Source organism: Penicillium waksmanii (genome assembly GCF_028829765.1).
Source record: "Penicillium waksmanii strain IBT 27052 chromosome Unknown utg000010l:1.0-3698451.0:1.0-3701458.0, whole genome shotgun sequence".
NCBI lineage: Eukaryota > Fungi > Ascomycota > Eurotiomycetes > Eurotiales > Aspergillaceae > Penicillium > Penicillium waksmanii.
Window position 1 is genome coordinate 358250 of NW_026643256.1, and position 20392 is coordinate 378641.

At 49.1% G+C, this 20392-nt stretch overlaps 8 protein-coding genes across 8 annotated transcripts; 3 read left to right on the forward strand and 5 right to left on the reverse strand.

Moving 5' to 3' along the window:
- Nucleotides 1-190: 190 nt before the first annotated feature.
- Nucleotides 191-946, reverse strand: N7481_012086 (mitochondrial 54S ribosomal protein bL21m; the record flags this gene model as incomplete). Its single annotated transcript, XM_057271305.1, has 1 exon — nt 191-946. The coding sequence occupies one exon, from the start codon at nt 944-946 to the stop codon at nt 191-193; it is 756 nt and encodes a 251-aa protein (XP_057115493.1).
- A 463-nt stretch (nt 947-1409) lies between these two features.
- Nucleotides 1410-2500, forward strand: N7481_012087 (rRNA-processing protein NSA2; the record flags this gene model as incomplete). Its single annotated transcript, XM_057271306.1, has 6 exons — nt 1410-1412; nt 1484-1494; nt 1556-2098; nt 2158-2343; nt 2403-2429; nt 2485-2500. The coding sequence occupies 6 exons, from the start codon at nt 1410-1412 to the stop codon at nt 2498-2500; spliced, it is 786 nt and encodes a 261-aa protein (XP_057115494.1).
- A 1166-nt stretch (nt 2501-3666) lies between these two features.
- On the forward strand, nt 3667-4964 carry N7481_012088 (Aldo/keto reductase; the record flags this gene model as incomplete). The annotated part of the gene is made up of 3 exons (XM_057271307.1): nt 3667-4090; nt 4153-4417; nt 4514-4964. 3 exons carry the CDS (start codon nt 3667-3669, stop codon nt 4962-4964), a joined length of 1140 nt encoding a protein of 379 aa, XP_057115495.1.
- A 1439-nt stretch (nt 4965-6403) lies between these two features.
- Nucleotides 6404-8890, reverse strand: N7481_012089 (serine/threonine/tyrosine protein kinase MPS1; the record flags this gene model as incomplete). The annotated part of the gene is made up of 1 exon (XM_057271308.1): nt 6404-8890. One exon carries the CDS (start codon nt 8888-8890, stop codon nt 6404-6406), a length of 2487 nt encoding a protein of 828 aa, XP_057115496.1.
- A 1198-nt stretch (nt 8891-10088) lies between these two features.
- Nucleotides 10089-12507, reverse strand: N7481_012090 (aromatic amino acid ammonia-lyase; the record flags this gene model as incomplete). Its single annotated transcript, XM_057271309.1, has 3 exons — nt 10089-12094; nt 12161-12267; nt 12338-12507. 3 exons carry the CDS (start codon nt 12505-12507, stop codon nt 10089-10091), a joined length of 2283 nt encoding a protein of 760 aa, XP_057115497.1.
- Nucleotides 12508-13375: 868 nt separating this feature from the next.
- Nucleotides 13376-14511, reverse strand: N7481_012091 (isopenicillin N synthase family dioxygenase; the record flags this gene model as incomplete). Its single annotated transcript, XM_057271310.1, has 3 exons — nt 13376-14038; nt 14108-14278; nt 14341-14511. The coding sequence occupies 3 exons, from the start codon at nt 14509-14511 to the stop codon at nt 13376-13378; spliced, it is 1005 nt and encodes a 334-aa protein (XP_057115498.1).
- Nucleotides 14512-16409: 1898 nt separating this feature from the next.
- N7481_012092 (MFS transporter) lies at nt 16410-18148 on the forward strand (the record flags this gene model as incomplete). Its single annotated transcript, XM_057271311.1, has 4 exons — nt 16410-16609; nt 16687-17191; nt 17259-17610; nt 17670-18148. 4 exons carry the CDS (start codon nt 16410-16412, stop codon nt 18146-18148), a joined length of 1536 nt encoding a protein of 511 aa, XP_057115499.1.
- A 225-nt stretch (nt 18149-18373) lies between these two features.
- N7481_012093 (MFS transporter) lies at nt 18374-19946 on the reverse strand (the record flags this gene model as incomplete). Its single annotated transcript, XM_057271312.1, has 2 exons — nt 18374-19319; nt 19390-19946. The coding sequence occupies 2 exons, from the start codon at nt 19944-19946 to the stop codon at nt 18374-18376; spliced, it is 1503 nt and encodes a 500-aa protein (XP_057115500.1).
- Between the last annotated feature and the right edge of the window lie 446 nt (nt 19947-20392).

Here is a 20392-nt window from a genome sequence, read left to right on the forward strand (position 1 = left end):
AAATCGGCTTGACATTCCCATTTTCGCAGATAAAGTTGAATAATAGATATAGAATACAATGCACACAAAGGATCTGCGAAACCCATCTATCTGTACAAAACATGCTGCAAACCAATAATGCATCACATCACATCACATCACATCTTCGCCAAGCATTCGCGAAAATGTGAATTTCGTGCTTCCAGTCCGCTCATGACCGGGCCTCGACTTTCGGTGTGTCCTCGGTATCCTCGACCACCACGGCACCCTCCTCCAACAGTTCTTCCGGTGTCTTGATGCGCACTTCCATCACGCGCATAATGGTGTAACGGTGCTTGCTCTTCGCTGTCTTGGTATGCCGTTGTCTCCGCTTGGTCTTCTCCTTAATGCGCAAGGGCTCGGACTCGGTCCCGGTCACTCGGACGCGGCACTCGAACAACCGCTCGTCGACGTGCGGGGAGCCCTTCAGCGTGAAGTCACGGGATCCCACCGCGGACGCACGGTTGAATCGCAGAACATCGCCGGGCTTGACATTGGGCATCAGGAAAGGCAGACGGAGGTGATCGCCCTCGGTGAGGAGGAAAGGGCGCGCGTGGAGCTCCGCGACGACGTAGTGTGGAGACTGTCCGACCAAGTGAGGGAGGGTTGACATAAGGGACTTTGTCACTTCGATGGGAGCGTTGAAGGATGGAGCGACGGGTTTCTTTGCGCTGGGGATATCTGCGTCGGTTTGAGGGGTGGTGATGTTGGGTGTAGAAGTCGGAGTGGAAGGCTGGGTATCTTGTACTCGGGGAATGGCTCCAAGAGGTGTGTCGGGGATCGTGGAGTGAGATTGAGTCTGAGTCGTGCGGAGCCAGGCGGTTTGATGCAGGCAAGCTCGTTGAGGAAGGGGAGCTGCTGAGATCGAGGACGGGGTTGCGAATCGCAGGTCGGAGGCAAAGCTCCGGAGAACGGAACGAGAAAACATGATGAGAGAACCTTTCCTAACACTCAAGACGAATTGAGGGGAGGAAATAGTTCGGTGGTTCGTTGGATGCAGAGGCGGTTCTCTGTTGCGGTCGAGAAAATCAACGCTGGCGCCGCTGGCCGCTTCGTCTGCCGTAGTGTCACGTGATGGTAGTTTTCACAACTCGATATTGGAGGAGGGGATAAATATAGCAGTCGGCCATGGAAATATTATTGTTATTTTTAATTTTATACAGGTTATCTATTTTCCCACAGTCTAGCACCAAAGTCTTGCAATGCTCACTTTTATGGCTGTAGGCACGAGTATTGCTAAGTAACCACCCTAGGGCAGTGCTGACTACTTTTTTCTCCTGCCGATAACAGTCACGTGCGCCTGTAATCTTTGCCCGCCGAAACAACTTTTTCCGATTAGATCCTGTAGACTCCAACTTCGTCCCACAGGTTGTACTCATTCAGCATTCATCATGGTATGTTCTTCGATTATCTCCTGCTCTTGCTCCATGTATCCTGGTTTTCTAACAGAATTTCTCCCCAACAGCCTCAGAACGAGTTCGTCCCCAACCCCCACCGCAACGATGCTTCCCCCCGATCCCAACTAACCCACCATCAGGTATATTGAGCGCTGGACAAAGCTGCACGGAAAGCGTCTCGATCACGATGAGCGAGTTCGCAAGCGCCAAGCGCGTGAATCCCACAAGCAATCACACAATGCCCAGAACCTCACTGGTCTGAGGGCCAAGCTGTACCAGCAGAAGCGTCACAAGGAGAAGATCCAGATGAAGAAGCGCATCAAGGAGCAGGAAGAGAAGAATGTCAAGTCCTCCGCTCCCGACGAGCCCTCCAAGACTCCTCTGCCCCAGTACCTGCTCGACCGATCGCAGGCTACCAACGCCAAGGCCCTGTCCAGTGCTATCAAGGATAAGCGAAATGAGAAGGCCGCCAAGTTCGCTGTTCCCCTGCCCAAGGTCAAGGGTATCAGCGAGGAGGAGATGTTTAAGGTTGTCAACACCGGAAAGAAGACTCACCAGAAGTCCTGGAAGCGCATGATCACCAAGCCCACTTTCGTCGGTAGTGACTTCACTCGTCGCCCCGTCAAGTACGAGCGTTTCATTCGTCCCATGGGTCTGCGTTACAAGAAGGCCAACGTCACTCAGTATGTTTTTCCGAAGATAGACCAGCCCATCAATTCTTATACTAACCATTCCTTCACAGCCCCGAGCTCGGTGTCACTGTCCAACTGCCCATCTTGTCCGTCAAGAAGAACCCCCAGAACCCCCTGTACACTCAGCTGGGTGTTCTGACCAAGGGTACTATTATGGAGGTCAACGTCTCCGAGCTTGGTCTTGTTACTACCAGCGGTAAGGTTGTCTGGGGTAAATGGGCCCAGGTCACCAACGTGTATGTTTTTCTCAGGATCCTAAAGTTTATTTTTCGCTGAAATACTGACCATTTCACAGGCCCGAGAATGACGGTTGCGTCAATGCGTAAGTTTCTTTATTCCATATTTGACATCGATCGCACAACTAACAATGATCCTAGTGTTCTCCTCGTCTAGATTCATTTCCTGATGATTAGATTGCCCTCTACTTCCCTTCCGGCAGATCCTCCTCTGTCTTCGATACCACCTCCCCCGGGCATTTCTATGCTTGATTTTGTTTCATGGTTCATATGATCTGGTTAATAAACCACGCTATTTCTTCGGTGTTCATGGCGCATTTTCCCAAGTCTTTGGTCTTTGGGCGAAAAGTATCCTGCATGCTTTTATTCCTCTGGAATGTAGTTAGACTAGCTTAGCTATCACATAAGTACCCGGTTTCTACCGGAATTCATCTTCTTTCGCTCTGTTTCAACGGATCCCTTTGCTCGGAATGGCTTGATGCCCACCTGGGCACGTTCAAGCTTGCTCGCTCGGATAAGTTATGAGTCAGTCAGTCCACCAATTTGCCTTGTTGGGTTAGGCTTTCAACAACGGGATTCTGATGATAAGTTTAATCGAACTCGGTTTCTCAAAATGCAAAAATTTAAATCAAAATTTAGTTCCTTTATTCTCAGTCCTGACATGGAGATTGTCATTGGACGTCTAGCAGAGGTGTTCAATAAATCCAGGTATTCAAAACATGTAAATTAACTCCGAGTCTTAATGATAATCATCCCCTGGCCATTTTAGTTCACCTAAAGGAAGGTGACTTGAATTGTTCAAATCTACTATCTTACTATCTATAGCTGTGGGGGACAGTTCGGAGAATTACAGGGGTTGCACGCCCTCGGACCCCGGCGTAATGCGGAGCTTTGGCAGTACGAAAGCGTTTTAATCCCTGGATACTTGTAAATAATGGGCTCAAGTACTCATAATACTGCATTGGCTATTGAGTAAATAATTGATTGAATTAGTATTTCAATCGGTACTCGCAATGGTGGTTCATCAACCACGGGGACCTCGGGATAGTCTCCACGAGCACGAAAGTGGGGGTCTGCCGCTTCCTGCATGGTGAATGAATGCCATTGTGGCCATTACTGACACAACTACATTGACCCCCCTTATACGTATTAGACCTCCCGCTAAAACCAATTGGTAGGCTAGGTCGCCGTACTCCGCAATCGGGCGATGCCATTAAATTTCTCTGCCTCTCCTCATTCATTAATCCAACTTAAGCTGTCTCCGACTCAACGCCCGTGATCATCTCTTTGCCTTCAGTGCCAACATCCATACACTATTACATCATGGCCGAGCCAGTTCCACCCACCGAACTAGGCCGTCTCCGTGTCCTCTGCTCCACGGCCGGAGTTCGCGTTTCCCCTTTCGCGCTAGGCGCCATGTCGGTTGGTGACGCATGGGCTGGAATGTTAGGATCAATGGACAAAGAGTCGTCATTCAAGCTCCTTGATGCCTTCTGCGAAGCTGGTGGGAACTTCATCGACACGGCTAATGCATACCAAAATCAACAATCTGAACAGTGGCTTGGCGAGTGGATGCAACTCCGTCAGAATCGTGACACGCTTGTTTTAGCTACCAAGTTTAGTTTGGACTATCGTGGTCATGCACTCGGGCTTGGTCCGCAAATTGCCAACTTCGCGGGCAATTCTCGACGGACGATTCACGTTGGGATCCGTGATTCACTGAAGAATCTGCAGACGGATTTTGTTGGTAAATAAGTTCTCTTCGTTGGATCTACGTAAAAGCCAGCTACTTATCTGACCTTCGTTTAGACATTTACTATGTTCACTATTGGGATTACACGACCTCGATTAAAGAGGTCATGGATGCACTGCACATTCTCGTCGAACAGGGCAAAGTTTTGTATCTGGGAGCATCTGACATACCAGCCTGGATAGTGTCAGCAGCAAATACCTATGCTATCGATTACGGAAAGACGCCTTTTAGTATCTACCAGGGCCGGTGGAACTTACTAATTCGAGACTTGGAGCGTGAAATCATTCCCATGGCCCGCCAGTTCAACATGGCACTTGCACCGTGAGTCCCTCCTTCTTAGAAAGCCCCCAGTGCAGTGCAAAAGATAGAAAGAGAAAAAGGAAACAAGAAAAGTGACACTGATCAATATACCAACAGATGGGATGTCCTTGGTGGAGGAAAATTCAAGACAAAAGCCGAGATCGAAAAACGCAAGGGTGAGGGAGATGCTCTTCGCAGCCGTCCCGGAGAAGCCGCCTCACAAACCGAAATCCAAATGCAAATGAGCGAGGCCTTAGCGAAAGTTGCTGCCGAGCAGGGCATCGAATCTATCACTGCCATCGCGCTGGCGTATGTAATGTCCAAGGCGGCCAATGTTTTCCCTATCATTGGAGGCAAGAAGGTCGAGCAATTGAAAGATAATATTCAAGCATTGAGTATTAAGCTTACTCAAGAGCAAATTGAGTACTTGGAGAGCGTTAAGCCGTTTGATATTGGCTTCCCGCATGATTGGATTCCGGCTGATCCGAATATTACCGGCGAGTCGTTTTTGATTGCGAGGTCGAATGCGATGAAATTTCCGAATGCTCGCAGGCTTACGTCGCTCTGAGGATGAGACATGCCGGAGTATTTTGGCATATAGACAATAAGGATAATACTAGTATGTCATTGCTTTGCGATGATTTACAAAATCCATCATAATTCGTCAATTGATATCCAAAAAGGCCAAGTAAATGCCAAACGCATCTCGAAAAAAAAACCCCCCGAAAAAAAGGACCGCGTTTCAAATTTGAACTGAAACGTCGCAGGTCAGTAAGTGTCTGGTATACCTTTATAAAGGGCAAAATCACTTACATTTCTTTAATTTGATACATAATCCTGCACGTGGCTAGATGGATACTAGCCCTGTAGTCGGTGATGAGCTATCACTCGACCTCATCCCAACGATCAGCCTTGGCCGCCATGGAGACTTTCTGGGATCTCCAGAATTCCGAGACGTGCTGCTTGAAAGACTTCCACTGAAGAGACATGGTGGATGTTCCGAAATGTTATTTTTCGCGTGTGGGTAGTTGAATATGGAGAGAAGAATAGAATGTCTTTTGGAGTTCAGGGAGACTGAATCATGCACTGAAGAGATACTCGTTCTCATCACTCCCGATATTTGACCTCTTATATATACTCCATCCTGAACGAAGAATGTAAGCAATGATTCTCGATGGGGCTATCTCGATAATCTAGATTTATCGCCACTAATAAACATAACTCAGCAACGATTCGTAGGAACACGGTTCGGTTCGACCTGGGGATTGGTCACCTGCTCTGTGAGTTTAGTAATCGTGTCTAAATCCGGCGAACGGGTTGAAGGAGTTGCTCAGCAATATGTTTTCCGGTGGCAAATGGCATCTAGAATGTGGTTGTTGGTCAGCGGGCAATCTTTGGTTCAAGTCCCACTTGCCGAACTTCAGTAGTATGGACCTCGGGAGGAGAGTATAAGTCATCTGTGTTTCCTGCCTGGGGAGATAGTACCCATTCGAGGAGGAGAACATGGAGATGCATACATGGATACATCGGTTGAACCGAATCAAGATCGGGTGAGCAAGTGTATTGACTACTGGCTACTGACTTTTTATGTACAACTGGCTACTTCGTGTTCAAAAAGTTCCGAAAAGAGTAGGATCAATTAAAGGCCACCGATAAGGAGCTAAAGAAACTCCCATAACCCCAATGCTTGATTCGAAAGCCCTATGCAAGCACGAAAAGGAAACAAAAAAAGTCATATACAGAATGAATAGGTCACACGCTTTGCTAATTCACCAATGTGAGTTGCTGGTTCAACAAACAAAGCCCATAAGAGGCGATGCGGAAGGAAAAGAACATAGAAGCAGAAAATAAGTGGCAGTTCAGATATCAGTGAGATCGACCACCAATCAGCCCTAGACAAAAGAATCGAAAACCCCATCGAACACCGGTCATTAAGTCGTTCTGAGAAAGGAAAAGGAGAGAACAAGGTCTGGGAACATGAAGACAAAGGAAATGTGTAAGGACCGGTCAGGAATTTTCTTCTTCCAGCGCTGCTTTTATTTTTGCAAAGAACCCAGCGGGCCAGGCAGCCAACTCTTCTTCTTTGGGAATACCGCGCGCTCGGCAGTGGTTGACAACATTTGCAAGGATACGACCGAGCATATCCTGTGTTACGGGCACAGCGCCCTCAAGCTGGGCGTCGGGGTGAAGAAAGGGATCACGAGGGCCGAGCATCTCCTCAATGGTTGGTCGAAGTGTCTGGTCACGCTGCAAGCAGCGCTTCAGGGTTCGGATGAGACCAGGCGGGACGGTGATACCGCCGACTCCATGGGATGGGAAGTCGATTTGTACACGGGGGTTCGGAATTGCCATAATTCGCTCATAGTATTTGGCGATCTTCGCGAATGGTGGCTGGCCATACACCATTTTATACAGAATGCAGCCCAAGCTCCAAATATCACTAGGCTTACCCAGCTTCATCACCTTGCCAACGCTTGCCGGCAGTCCGAGGGAGGCGTTTGAGTCGACCAAAGCCTCCGGGGACATGTAGTTAGGTGTTCCGACTTGTTGTTCTCGGTGAACGTTGACAGTGTTATCTTGAATCGCATTGGCGATACCGAAGTCGATGAGCTTAAGCCGACCCTGGACCATGAGGAAGTTGGCTGGCTTCAAGTCAGAGTGGACGATGTTGTATTCGTGCACGGCCTGTACACACTCAAGCATCTCCTTCCAATAATAACGGACAAAGTTGATATCGAATACAGCATCTTCAGCATTGAGGCGATGAGCGAGGATTTTTTCGAGGTCAGATTCACCAATTTCCATAAGAACACTTAACGAGTGCTTGTCCGAGTTGAGTTCCCAGTCGAAAAGTCGAACGACACGGTCAACGTTCTCCAACTTCTTCAAAAGATCGATCTCACCCTTGTAGCCAGCCAGGGTCAGAGGGTCGACATCTTCCAAATTCACCCGCTTGAGTGCGAAAATCTTATAGTTCTCTGCCATGACACGGTATACACGCGAACTTCCTCCGCGGCCAATGCAGTCAAGACGAGTGAAATGCTTATGATTGATAGACACCTGTGTCCGTTTCTTTCGAGACTGCGAAGTCGACGCTCCGGCAGTAGCGGTTGCAGTCTCCAGCATTGACATTTTTGGAGGAGGAGGGGCCGGTCTATGTGGTGTATTGCTGCTGCGGTTTGAAAGAATCTTGCGCGGCGAATCACCGGCGGGGGTTTCCACGGCATCCTTTTTATCTGTATCATAAACAACCGAAAATTTCTCTGGTTTGTCTAACAGGTTCAATCCTTGAGGCTTGGTGCGTTTGAACGTTGGTGGTGGCTCATTCTCCTGGTCTCTTACGGAAGGCAACGGCGGTAATGACGGAACCTTGAAGACAGGTTGTTCCTTCGCACTCGACGGCTTTGATGACATTTCTGAGGACGCGGGCGTCGACTTTGAGTGAGATCCATAAGACCTGGGAGAGGCCGACCTGGAAAACAGACCATCGGTCGGACCACTGACGGGCTGTTCGGGGCGATGTGATTCCCGTTCTTGGGGTGGACTTGGATCCGCCCAAGATACTTTCGGTGACGGTTGTTTGCGGGGTTGATACTCGACACTGTTATCATGCTCCGGGTTCTTTCTGACATCTTCGTTCAACAAATAGTTTTCTTCGTTATTCTCTTCACTTTGGCGGCGCAATACGCCTCGGCGTGCGGGCCCATTCAGGAATGTGCCGGTGAGACGTCCAACTCTTTTCACCCGCAACGAGCTCTGAGGGCCGACATCTTCGCCATTGCGACCGCGCAAAACTGATGAAGATCCAATATGAGATACGGGATCTTCCTCACTTTGAGCAAGACGAGATTTCCGATCGCTGTCTGATCGGTCAACGCTCCCATACTCGTCCCCAGAATGGCGTTCTGTGGAGCGTTTAACGGAAGGCGAGATTGATGAGGGAGATCGTGTATGGCTGCGTGATACATTAATTCGAACACTGCGCGGTCGAGGCGCGGGAGTAATAAAATCATTCGGGCGGTCTTGAGCTTCGGAATCCGCGCTCTGGCTGTTAGACAGAGGAGATCCTTCGCGCGAGAACCTGGAAGCGGGAGAGGCGCCAGCAATTCGGACTACCCTGGGAGCAGGGCTACCTGTTGATCGATCATGAGGCGAGGCATTCCGAGGTGATTGACTGCTTTGCCTCGATCCGACGGCAGCGCGACGCTCATATGCGGCATGTCCCTTTTGCAGATGTGGCGAAGATCCCAGTCCGTCTCCATCTAAAAGCGCCTTGACAGAGGCGCTAAACTTGGGCTCTGGAACCTCCTCATCAGAGCTGTCGCCCGAGTAATGCCGAGAGGTTGTCCGGGGTTGGTCGCGGGCGTGGAGAGCGGGAGAGACCCGTCTGGAACCGGAGCGCGAAACCGCGGGTCGGGGCATCGGATGAGATGGTTGTGGTTGTTGGTATAGGCCGGAGTGGTAGGCGGAAGACAAAGAATTTGGGGAGGCCATGGCAGGCAGTCACCTACATTGAAGTCGTGGATCAATGTGGTACCGCGGTGGCCCAGTCGAATGTTTGTTGTCGAAGGAAGAAGATGGGCCTCGTCCAAGTTTGGAAGCTGCCGCCAACACGCGCGAGTATGAGGGGTCACGTGAAGTGCGTTGCCACGGTTACCCGCAGCCACAACAAAGAATGTTCATACTTCCATGTCCATGCTCACCATTGAGCAGCATATTTCCAGCAATTCACAATGGGGTACATTACTTACAAGTTGCTTTCACTCTATATCTTCCTTCATTCTAGCCACGCATGGATAGAGCTTGCCGCATCCATTGATTATACTCCCATTCCAAGTTAACCGCCACTGCAACCGCAACTTTGTGCTCTACTACTAATAGTACTCTAAGGTCTAGAGACACTTCAACAGCAGTCTCTAAGATAGTTCTTTCAATCAATCAAGTATTCATGGCAATTGGTTCCCTCAGTACTAGCGCATACAGATATCCTACAAATCGACATTAAATCTTAATCTTTCAATCTTCACTTGCGAAATCTCGTTTCATCATCACGCGAGTGTTCTATCGTTGATCAAATATCGCACGGTATCTTCTAAATCAGATCTATCGCCAGCATATATCTTGAGCATGCCCGTTATGTTGTTTTCCTCAAGCAAGAGCATCCTGAACTCGTACTACATATCGACAAAGGGGATCCGGGATCAATAGGGAGGAGCAATAAAAATATGTAAGGGTATTCTATGAAACAAGACACCAGACTTCGAGCCGATGATTGCATTCTGTGGAATATCTTCTCTATTTTTGGCTCAGACGTGAAATGTGATATCTATAGCTTGCTGTCATAGTCAGAGCCCTGCACATTGAGGACAACCTAGGCTATAGTATCGGGCTGCTTTGGGCGCCCCTTCATTGGGCCTCTCTGGCTAGAGTAATAATGGAAATGTCTCTTTGCTTGAAAAGGCTTTGCGGAGAGCAAATCGGTCTTTTCAATCAATATTATCGATAGACATACCATCCGGGGATGTGGGTGTGGTTTTAGGTTATTCATTCATTAATCTTTTGTTACCGTCGTCGACGGCGCAGTTTCACAGGATTTCAAGCCTGGAGAACCCTCATACTATCCTTGAAACCCCAAAATGAGTTGGAAGTTGCAATATCATTTTCTAACCGAAAAGATAATCTATGACTGGAATCAATTTATGTCGTTCCCATTCGACCCATTTGCAGCCTTCGCAATCTTTGTCGCATTGGCCCCATTCACTCCATTGGCCCCATTCACTCCATTGGCCCCATTCACTCCATTGGCCCCATCTGTTACATTTGTTCCAGCCGACACACTCAAGCTACTACTGGCTTCCAAAAACTGGAAGACTTCAGCATACAGTGATCCATCTCGAACGGCCTCATAGATGATCGATACCCAGGATCCAATCGTTCTCTTGGGACGGCCATCGATTACATTGCCTTGCTTGTCTCCAGCCACGGGATGCTCGATGAGGCCTCGGTGCAGCGGCACACGCAGCTTTTCGCGAACGAAGAGATAAACAGCTTTTGTGCCTTGACCGAGATACTCGGCCGTAGTTGGCTGCTGGAAAAAGGCATCGCGGTGGCGCAGATAAGACTCTAGAATCAGAGTCTCGAACGCCTTAGTTAAGTTTGTGACCGTTTCCACGGACACGATGGTGGGAATTTGCTGGATGTTTGCAAAGACAGCCATGGCTAACGACTGTGATGCTCTCTCGGCACGCTCAGCGGCGTCATATATGGCGGCATTGTACCAGTCTTTCGCGAACTGTTTCCAGAATATGGTAAAGAATTCTTCCCTGGCCACTTGGTCGTGCTGGTCAGGGAAGAGACCGGTGACAATTTGCCTGGTGGGCTCCTCCAGGCCTGCAAGGAAGGTACGGTGTAATGTACGGAGGTCTACACCTTGGCAGCCTGTGTACAGGGCATTGGCGACAATCAAGGAGAGACACTCAATGGCAGCCATTGTTTGGCGTGCGGAGACCAGACCGAGCGAGTTGATGGCTTGATTGTGCATCTCGGCCGACTGCACGTGGTTACTGACTGGGTTGGCCAGAAATCCCAGCTCCGAGGTGTAAGCGGCAGTGTTCACATCGATACCCTTCAGGCAGAATGAGAGGCTAGGATCATCGGCGGCCAAGTTAGGTGGAAGGCCATTGCTCAGGTCGTGGTTGATCACCTCACTGACTTGGCTGAAAAGCATTCGGCCAATGGACTGCAACGCGAGACGGATCTTCTCGGTGGCTGATGTTACTGCCGCAGCCTGAAAATTGGCACCGGAGTGGATGTCATTATCCTCACTGTTGACAACTGGATTATCGGAAGTGGAGTTGAGCTCAGTCACCAACTGCTTCTCTGCACTGAGGAGATCCTCTAGCTGAGGCGAGAGCCACTGTGGTGCACTGCGCAGCGCATATCGTTCTTGGGCCAGACCCTCCGAGAAGCGGTTCTTAGTCTGTTCTAGACCATACGACAGCCTTGAGCCTTTCAAGAAAGTTCGGATGTTCTGAGCAGCCTCAATCTGACCTTGGTGTGGGCGTGCTGCAGCGACGAAGGGATGAGCCCACTCGTTGTTGGCATAGAGGGCCTCAGACAAGAGTGCAGTCAACAGTTGCGCGACCAGCGCGAGCTGATTGGCTTCGTAGAGACCCAAGCTAGCCACCGCAGTTGCAGCAGCAGTTCCGTTAATCAAAGCCAAACCCTCCTTAGGTCCCAGGATGACGGGCTCAATGGAAGCCTCGTAGAGAGCTTGCTGCGCTGATTTGACACGGGGTGCGCCCTTGCGACCTCCGACGCGCACGTAGATATCCGGGTTTCCTTGGATAGTTCCAGAGAGATATGACAAGGGCATCAAATCTCCAGAAGCTGAGATAGAGCCTCGCAAAGGCACGATCGGAACGATATCGTGTTCTAACAGCTTGATCATCGAGTCAACGATGTTGCGGGTCATAGCTGAGTGGCCGCGAATATTGGCGTTACAGCGAATAGCTGTCATAGCTCTGGTCCATGCGCTTGGCATACTGTGGGATTCAAGATACTCATGGCGGCTGGGAGAGTCGGTTTTGTCCTCTTGAGTCAATACTGCGCTTTGAGTGTGTTGCATCAAAGCACGCTGCAGCCCGTATAAGTCCGTTGTTCGTGTGTCGGCGCTGCCTCCAAATCCGGTGTTGACGCCTAAAAGGTGTTATTGTCAGACCAAGGAACTCCGGCTGTCGGCGTGGAAATCGACTAGTTACATACCATAGAGGTAATAACCCTTGGAGAGATAGCTCTGTAAGGTCTCGACACTAGCTTCGACGCGCTGGATGACGCTGGGGTCGTCGGAGATAGCAAGGCGTGTACCGTTTCTAGAGAAGTACTGAAAGTCAGAGTCAACCCTATCACCATTAACTCAACCAAAAATTGCAAAAGACTGACCGTGCAACAGCAACAACAGCCGCCACATCTAATGTTTTGCCATCAATTTGGACAGTGCCAGTTTTGATATGAGAGTTGAGCTTGCTCCACGACTGCAAAGTCTTGCTTGCATGAGGCGTTGGCCATTGATGGTGGATGTCATATTTCAGCTCAGGAGATGTGCTCCCCATGATGGGCATATGAGTATGGGTGGTGTTGAAAGTGGAAAGTGGAAAGTTGGGAATTGGAAGTGTCAATATGGAAAAGTGAATGTTCAGCGGGATTACTCTCGATCCCAGAATCTGCTGCAAATTTCCAGACTTTATACACCACAAGGGTAAGAGGACACAATGGAGACTAGGCTATCAGGACCTTGATCTCTTATTTCCTCAGCTTCAACAAAGTTGAACTATCGCGAATATCGCCCCTCATGCGGGCAAATGCGGCTTTTCCCCTCAGTACCGTCACAGCCCCGAATACGAATAATTTCATCTTCAGAAAAGAGCTCTGCGGGGCTGGGATGTTTTAGATTTCAGTTTAAATCGCGCCATAAATTTGCAATTATAAGCGAACTGCTCTAGGAAATTTATTACGAGCTCATTATAGTCTAAATCCAAAGCCTGCATTTCCAATGTAACATCTCCATTAGCACTGGAACTTTTGCGCTTGCCTATTTTCGGGGCCTTTTCCTTTTTATTGCCGATCAATCTCTTTTTTCTTTAACCGAGGCGTTGGGTTTCCCCGATTCAGTGATACTGCAGATCGGGATTCGAATCGTGCATTGCAGCGTGATTGAAAGGAGTTGGCTTGCTGGCCGCATAGCGAACATCTGACGCCGGCTGTAATTACTCCAAATATGCACGCTTTCCTTCAGCCAATCGAGTCCCATTTTCTAGGAGAAACTGAATTGCTTAAAACTTCTGATGAGAACCGAGTCTTTTGGTCACTGAAGGCAGCGGCAGATCGATCAAGCCTGCCAAGTGTGAAGTAATATACGGTGACTTGATCGAATTATCTGTTCAATTGTCTGAACGACTCTAGACACGTAGTGTGATCTTTCTAATACAAAATCTCAGTCATCTCTTGCTGATACTGTAGAGCGGTGATATCCGGGTAGATGGCCGGTCTATCCTCCGTCACGAACTGCTCAATTGGGCCAACTGAGACTTCTCGGTGGGCTTTCAAGAAGAACACAGAGGAATATCGTTCAGGAATGTAGCCTTCCGTAATGTTAGACATATGAGGTGGTACATTCACTTGGTGTAGACCTGCTTTCACAACATCATTAGTCCAACGCTGGAATGTCTGGCTCGTGTTGACTATGAGCTCATTCTCGCCCGACGGAAGTATAGGGACAAAAGTAAATGGCTTGTTTCTATCTTCAAATTCGAGACCACCAATGCCATCTTGGAAAAGAAGAGTGATGATTCCAAAATCAGTGTGAGGCCAAGCACGCTTAATTGTCCCAGTTTTCAGTCTCTCCAGGGAGACTGGAGGATAATGAAGCATTCGAAGCTCTGAAGCTGCGGGTGTGCATAGACCAACTAGCGAGTTTTCGGGCAAGCCAAATCCCACCTCGCATGCTCGCATTATTTCGAGGGATACACCCTGCACCATATCAAAATACTGTTCAATGAACTCCTTGAAGCCGGGAAGATCTTTGTCACTGGGGAATTTGTTGGGGAATTCAATATCCCCGTGGGGCCCGCAATCAAAATGCTCCTAAACTCAAGTTAGATTCTAGGTTTGCACTTGTCATATTCAAATTGATACTGAGAGTCATGATAGCACCTTCTCATCTAGCAATTCACCTTTGCCTTTTGGCGAGTTCTCTGCGTTCTCCTTGAACAGTTTTGATGTGGTTTCCGTACCCTTACGGCTCCACCCTCGTTGTAAATCTGAGCCTGGATGATGAACGATTTTCATCTTCACCTCCTCTGACAGTCCGAAGAATGCACGATCCTAGTCAAGAGTTGATCATTAGTTCACCTGAAAGACAATTCGATGACTGGGGGAGAAGGTACCCATTCCCAAATTTGCTGCACGAACTCGCGCGATATGCCATGTTTCTGAAGACGAACAAATCCATGGTTCACAAAAGAGTCAACCAGCTGCTTTGCGGCCTTTACACGCTGATCCGCGGTTCCATGGAGGAAAAGACTGAAATCAACAAATGGCAGCTGGATCACCGTCATTTTTGTTAACCTAGATCAAGAAATACTCAATAGCTAGCAAGCCGGAAAGCTGATATAGACCAACTGGTAAGATTTGAAGCTTGTCAAGGCATCTACTTCCACAAACCAGTCTTCCTTGAGAATAACTTTATATTGGTTCTCGCGCTCCACCTATTTCGAAGCGATTACTGGCATACCGTGGTGCAACAGCTCCCATTTGAATCGCCTTCAAGTCAGCTAGACCCACTCTGGATATCCGGACTTTCCTTGGTAGCGTGTTGTCAAAAAATCAAGGATGGGGATAATTTCCCCCTCAATTACCGATTTAACGATGGGGCCATCATGGAATTTTCTCTTACGGCGCGATATGACACATTTGTTTGGAGTTATTAACTTGGCGATGTGATTATTGCTGCATGATCCTTCGGAACGGCCGTATACAGTATTCGCTGTCTCATCGCCCGCCTTGTAATTTTCGAGCAGGGCCGGGGATAAAGATGAGAAATACCCGATATGTGGAGGACATCGGCCCACCTAGCGTAGTATCAGGAAGCAATCCTTTCGATTCTTCGCGCTATACCTCGTATCTAGAGTTTGCTTTTGTTGCTATCAATATTAATTCTACTTTTTGAACGTATTCCCCTCGTCTATGGAGAGTTGGGGCTCTCACACAGAGCAGGTCCGAAGCTAGGGAAGTGTAAAGGAAGCATCCGCTTTCGTCAAATTAAGATCAAAGTATGTGATCTGTCTAGTGGACAAGATACAGAGCTGACATTTACCGTTGGTCCCTGAAAGAGTCTGACCACTGGCTCTGATAAGGCGCCATCGACTGCTGGAGGCCATGAAATTTCAACCGTCCAAGCTGATATACAGTAACAATCTACAGCAGACATGGGCTCACTTTTACGGTATTAGAGTCAGCCAGAATTTATCTGGCTTTCAAAAGGCAAAGGTAGAGGATTGATTCCACTGGTAGAAGGTTCCGATGCTGTTTTTTGTTTCTGCATCAATCTTATCTGCATTAGTTAGTCTGGGGCCGAAGTCAATAGGGAAATATTGAGGCGTTTCTTTTGTTGTTGCCAAGTCTCGCCTCCGAGCATGGTAGCATTACGGAGAAGTCCGTGCAGCGCCCCAGTTTTGAACCAGGTGGGCGGACCCGCCTTGGCTTCAACAAATATGTTTTTGATTTGTTCGGAAATTACTAGCCGTTTCGCATTGCCCACCTGTATGTACTTCCTATCAACCTTCGGATCGGAATCCGAGCAAGTCCTAGGCTGGGGGGCCTTGACGGTACTGGCTTACTATTTCTCACCTGGCAGAAGGGACTTTAGACCGTCACATGTTTTTTGCTGCAAATCGACCAAATTCTCCACTTCCTAAGAACTCAATTTCGAATCCAGGTGGATTCAGCCTGTCACGGTGACGGGAGATCCACCTGACCCTGCCGGGGTCTGTAACAAGCTTTAACAAGCCTAGTAATTTGCGAATGGGCCAGTCAGCACATTACCAGAATACCCGATTTTCTGCCTGGTTTGTGTATTTTATTTGGCATTCTGGATAAATCAGGTCGACATGTACCAAATCCCATCAATCCTACATCATCTTCAAAGACTATGGCCAAGGTTCTATCGATAAGGGACGCCATGCGCCATCGCGATAGCCTAGGGGTGAATTACGTGCTTTCGGGTATACTCCAAGGCCCCCGGCTGAATACCAAAAAAACATTCTGACTTGGGCACTCGGCGTCAAAGGACTGACCAGGCCCAAAGGTAAACACAGTAAACAACCTTACCTAAACCCCTCCCAAACATCCCCTCCTTTCACTCCACCCCAAGGCTATAGCGAGCTATCCACGCCTTAACCGACATCCTCTTGGTCCGTAGAGCCCGAAGGTCTCTGATAGAGAAATCTGAGGGGGGATGGCCTCCTCCAAGACGGCTGAGGATGTGATATCTTCTCAGGCATTACCAACAGACACCACCCCGGTGGAAAACAACGAGGCACCGAACCCGAACGATGTCTTCTGGGATGGCGAAGATGATCGAGAAAATCCAAAGAACTGGAGCGTTATACGACGATGGGTTCATGTTTACATTGTTTCCCTGCTGACCTTTATCACGTACGCGCCAACTCTCACTTTTCAATTTCTTCCTTGCCATCTGTGCTAGGGGATCCAGATTGATTCGTTTGCTTTAGGTCACTCGGCTCTTCGATGCTGGCTCCCGCCGTACCCGACGTGATGAAATCGCTCCACTCCGATAACTCGGAGTTGAAGTCATTCGTCGTCTCAATCTACGTGATTGGATCCGCGGTCGGGCCTCTAGTCGCAGCGCCTATATCAGAAGTTTATGGCCGCTCAATCGTGTACAATGTCTCGAATGTGATTTTTCTCGGCGCGACAGTTGGATGCGCCCTCAGCACCAATGTGGGCATGTTTCTTGCCTTTCGGTTGATATGTGGCTGTTCAGGAGCTGCTCCTCTCGCGCTGGGCGGAGGATCCATCAGCGATCTGATGGAGTTAGAACAATGGGGAACTGCAATGGCAATCTGGGGATTTGGATCATTGGTACCACCGGTAAGGCTTTCTTGGATTCATCGGCGAGGACGGGGCTCATACTTTCAGGTTGTTGCGCCCATTGCTGGTGGCTATTTGAGCCAAGATGTGGGCTGGAGATGGATCTTTTGGGTCATTGCCATTCCCGTATGTATTCTGTACTCATGCTCATGCTTCACATTCACCCATACTGAAAAAATGGATGCGGGGCTAGATGGGTATCCTGACGGTCATATTCCCTTTCGTAATTCGAGAAACCTATGCCCCAGTCCTCTTGGAGCGCAAAGCGAAACGTTTACGCAAGGAAATGGGCAATCCTCATTATAAATCGCGACTCGACAGCCAGCTTTCTCGGAAAAAGTTCATTTTTGACACCCTCATCCGACCTTCCCGGATTCTATTCAGATCACCTGCGGTGTCGCTCATTGCAGTAGACACAGCGATAGTCTACGGGTACCAGTATCTAGTCTTCACCACATTGTCATACATCTTTCAAGATGAATACAACCTATCTACGAGTCTGTCAGGACTCGTCTATTTGGGCAGTGGGATTGGAACGGTTCTCGGTAATTACTTCTGAGTGTCCGGTAGCACATTACAGGAAAGACTCTAACAAATTGACCAGGAATCTTCATCATCGGCTATGCATCTGACAAGGTAACCAAGCGAAGGAAAGAGAAAGCTTTGGATCCAGAAACAATGCCACCTGAAGTCTCGCTCTGGCCTATGCTGCCTTCGAGTATTCTAGTTCCAGCTGGTCTGTTCTGGTATGGCTGGTCGCTAGAAAGACATGCATTCCCAGTTGTACCCCTAGTGGGATTGGGTGTTTTTGGGTTTGGAATGATGGGCATCTTTCAGCCGGTACAGATATACGTGGTCAATACCTTCGGAAAGCAGGCTGCCTCTGCTATGGCAGCAGCGACCGTGCTGCGGAGTCTAGTAGGTGCATTATTGCCTCTTGGAGGAGAAAAAATGTACGATACCCTAGGCATGGGATGGGGCAATAGTTTACTGGCATTCATTGCATTGGGACTGGTGCCTGTTCCGTTGGTGTTGATGAAGTATGGAGCGCGCATGAGGAAGAGTGATCCAAATTTAAGGTAATCTTACATAGCAATTCACATGTGGCGGGTACATACAGTTCATACTTCCTACCTAGATGAAGACAAGTCATGAGAATGGAGCATGATGGATAGGGACACCAACCTGAATGCTTGGACTAACAGGGATTGGTAGTGAAATAATGGGACAGCCGCCTATCTTTTGCAAAGATAACAGAATGCTTGATTATGAGAGCCCTTCTATTAACTAATGTCTCGAATCTCGAATCTAGACCCTTTGCTTTTCCCCCGCGATGCGAATCACGCAAGTCAAGCAACTGGCCATAAAAAGCAATGCACCAGCGGCCATATATGGCAGTCCCAACGCAACACCGCCTTGTCGTAGGCCACGTCCAAATGCTGCCGCTTGAATCGGCCCTGCTATTAGCGAGCCTAAGCTTTGTGCCAGACCAATTCCTGCGTTTAGCACTCCCACCTGAGACGGCGAGACCAATGCCGTAGTCAAACTTCGCAGTGCCGAGTAGAACCCCCATCCAAGTGCAAACAAAGACAACCCAGTGATGAATAACTCCGGGATAGCGGCAAAGGCCATGAGAAGCGTACCAAAAGTTAGCAGCCAGGCGCTTCCCTGGACAATGCGGAGATCCTTGATCGCTGGAGACCACGACATTTGTCTACTCAGCCATACAGAAAGCCAAGGAAGAACAAGCAACAAGGTGACAAGGTTAATAATTCCCTTCAAGGTAATGAGAAAGCTAGCGCGCGCGATACTCCATGAGAAGCGCTTGGAGGCATATGGGATGATCAACTGCAGTGCCTGCCTGCTTATACTAGCCAGCAGGAAAATGAGCACGATGAGGCCCATGTTAAAGTCCCAGCCTTTGATGTGAGTGGTCCGCACATATTCCCAGTATTCTGTCACGATCTTTTTTCCACGTTGATATCCGGACGTCGGGCATTCGGCCTGGCCATAATCAATCTCGGCCTCGTCAGCTGTGTCTCCGGATTCCGCCGTCGCTTGACTCTCGGAGCTTGATGCTGGATCGGGACGAGTTTCGGGGATCAGACTTGCCCCCAACAGTGCCAGCACCTCGAATCCTACTCCTAATAAGGATGGAAACCAAAGACTCCACGTCATGACATAAGCACTAATGGGAGTGGCAAGGATTTCGCCTAAAAGAATGACAGCGGCCAGAATGTAGAATATCGATGCCCTGATAAACCACAATTAGCTCGTCAGTCGACCATGGTCAATATTGACAGCGACCCAATGGTTCCACATACCGCCGATCCACAGGAATGACGTCTGTAATAATGGTATAAGCCATAGCCGACGCTGTTTGAGATCCGCCGCCAATGATTTGAAAGATCGGCGTCACCCAGATCATTCGAAGGGGTAGAGCGACATTCCACCAGCAGACCAGCCGAATAGCGACCTCTTCCAGTATGAGACCGATCAAACAGAGCACCAGAATGGGCTTGCGCCCAATTCGATCGGCCGCGAGTCCATATGGGAGCGCCAAGATAATGCCCGGCAACTGGTCAATTGTCTCCTTCCAGCTGATCAACAAAGCCAGCTCCGTTTGTACCGCGGTGGATTTGCAATCACCGTCTGTCCCAAGTCGACGACATATGAGGGACTCAAAAATCGAAATTTGAGGCGCTAAAGTCAGCGCATTGCCAAAGTCTGCGGCAACAATTGAGATGCACACGAAGATAAGGAGGCGCTGGCAGTCCCGAGACAAAGGCGTGAGGGGCGCATCGTGAATGGCGGCGCCCTCATCCGACCCCAGCAGGGGCGCCTGCTCTGTAGGCTCCTCTGTGGCCTGAGGGGTCAGCATCAGCTAGGAATTAGGCGAAGAGACTTCCGGCGGGCTCGAGTTGTTGAAGGGTTCCCGAGAATGTAACAATATTCGGGATGCAACTTCTGGCAGCTTCTCAAGGGGGAAAACTTGGCTGATGTTGGTCGAAAGTTGGGGGTGGAGCCTGAGGCTTGTGGGCCGGCGGGAGGCCGGCGGAACGCAGATCCCCCGGCGCTCCACCGACGAGGCCTTGCCTAGGACAGCGTACCGTATCTAGTGCTGACTGGTTGCATGCAGTAGGCAGTAACTAGTGACATCGATATGTGCTTAGGTACTTAGGATCTCTGTTTGCCTCCGTGGCTCCGTCGCGGCCAGATCGAGAGATCCAGTTGTTATACCGCGGGTTTTTTTTCACTTTTTGGTATCGCGTAATTGACGTTTCGATCCCCTCATCCTGGTATTCGAGTTTCACCATGCTGTCGGTC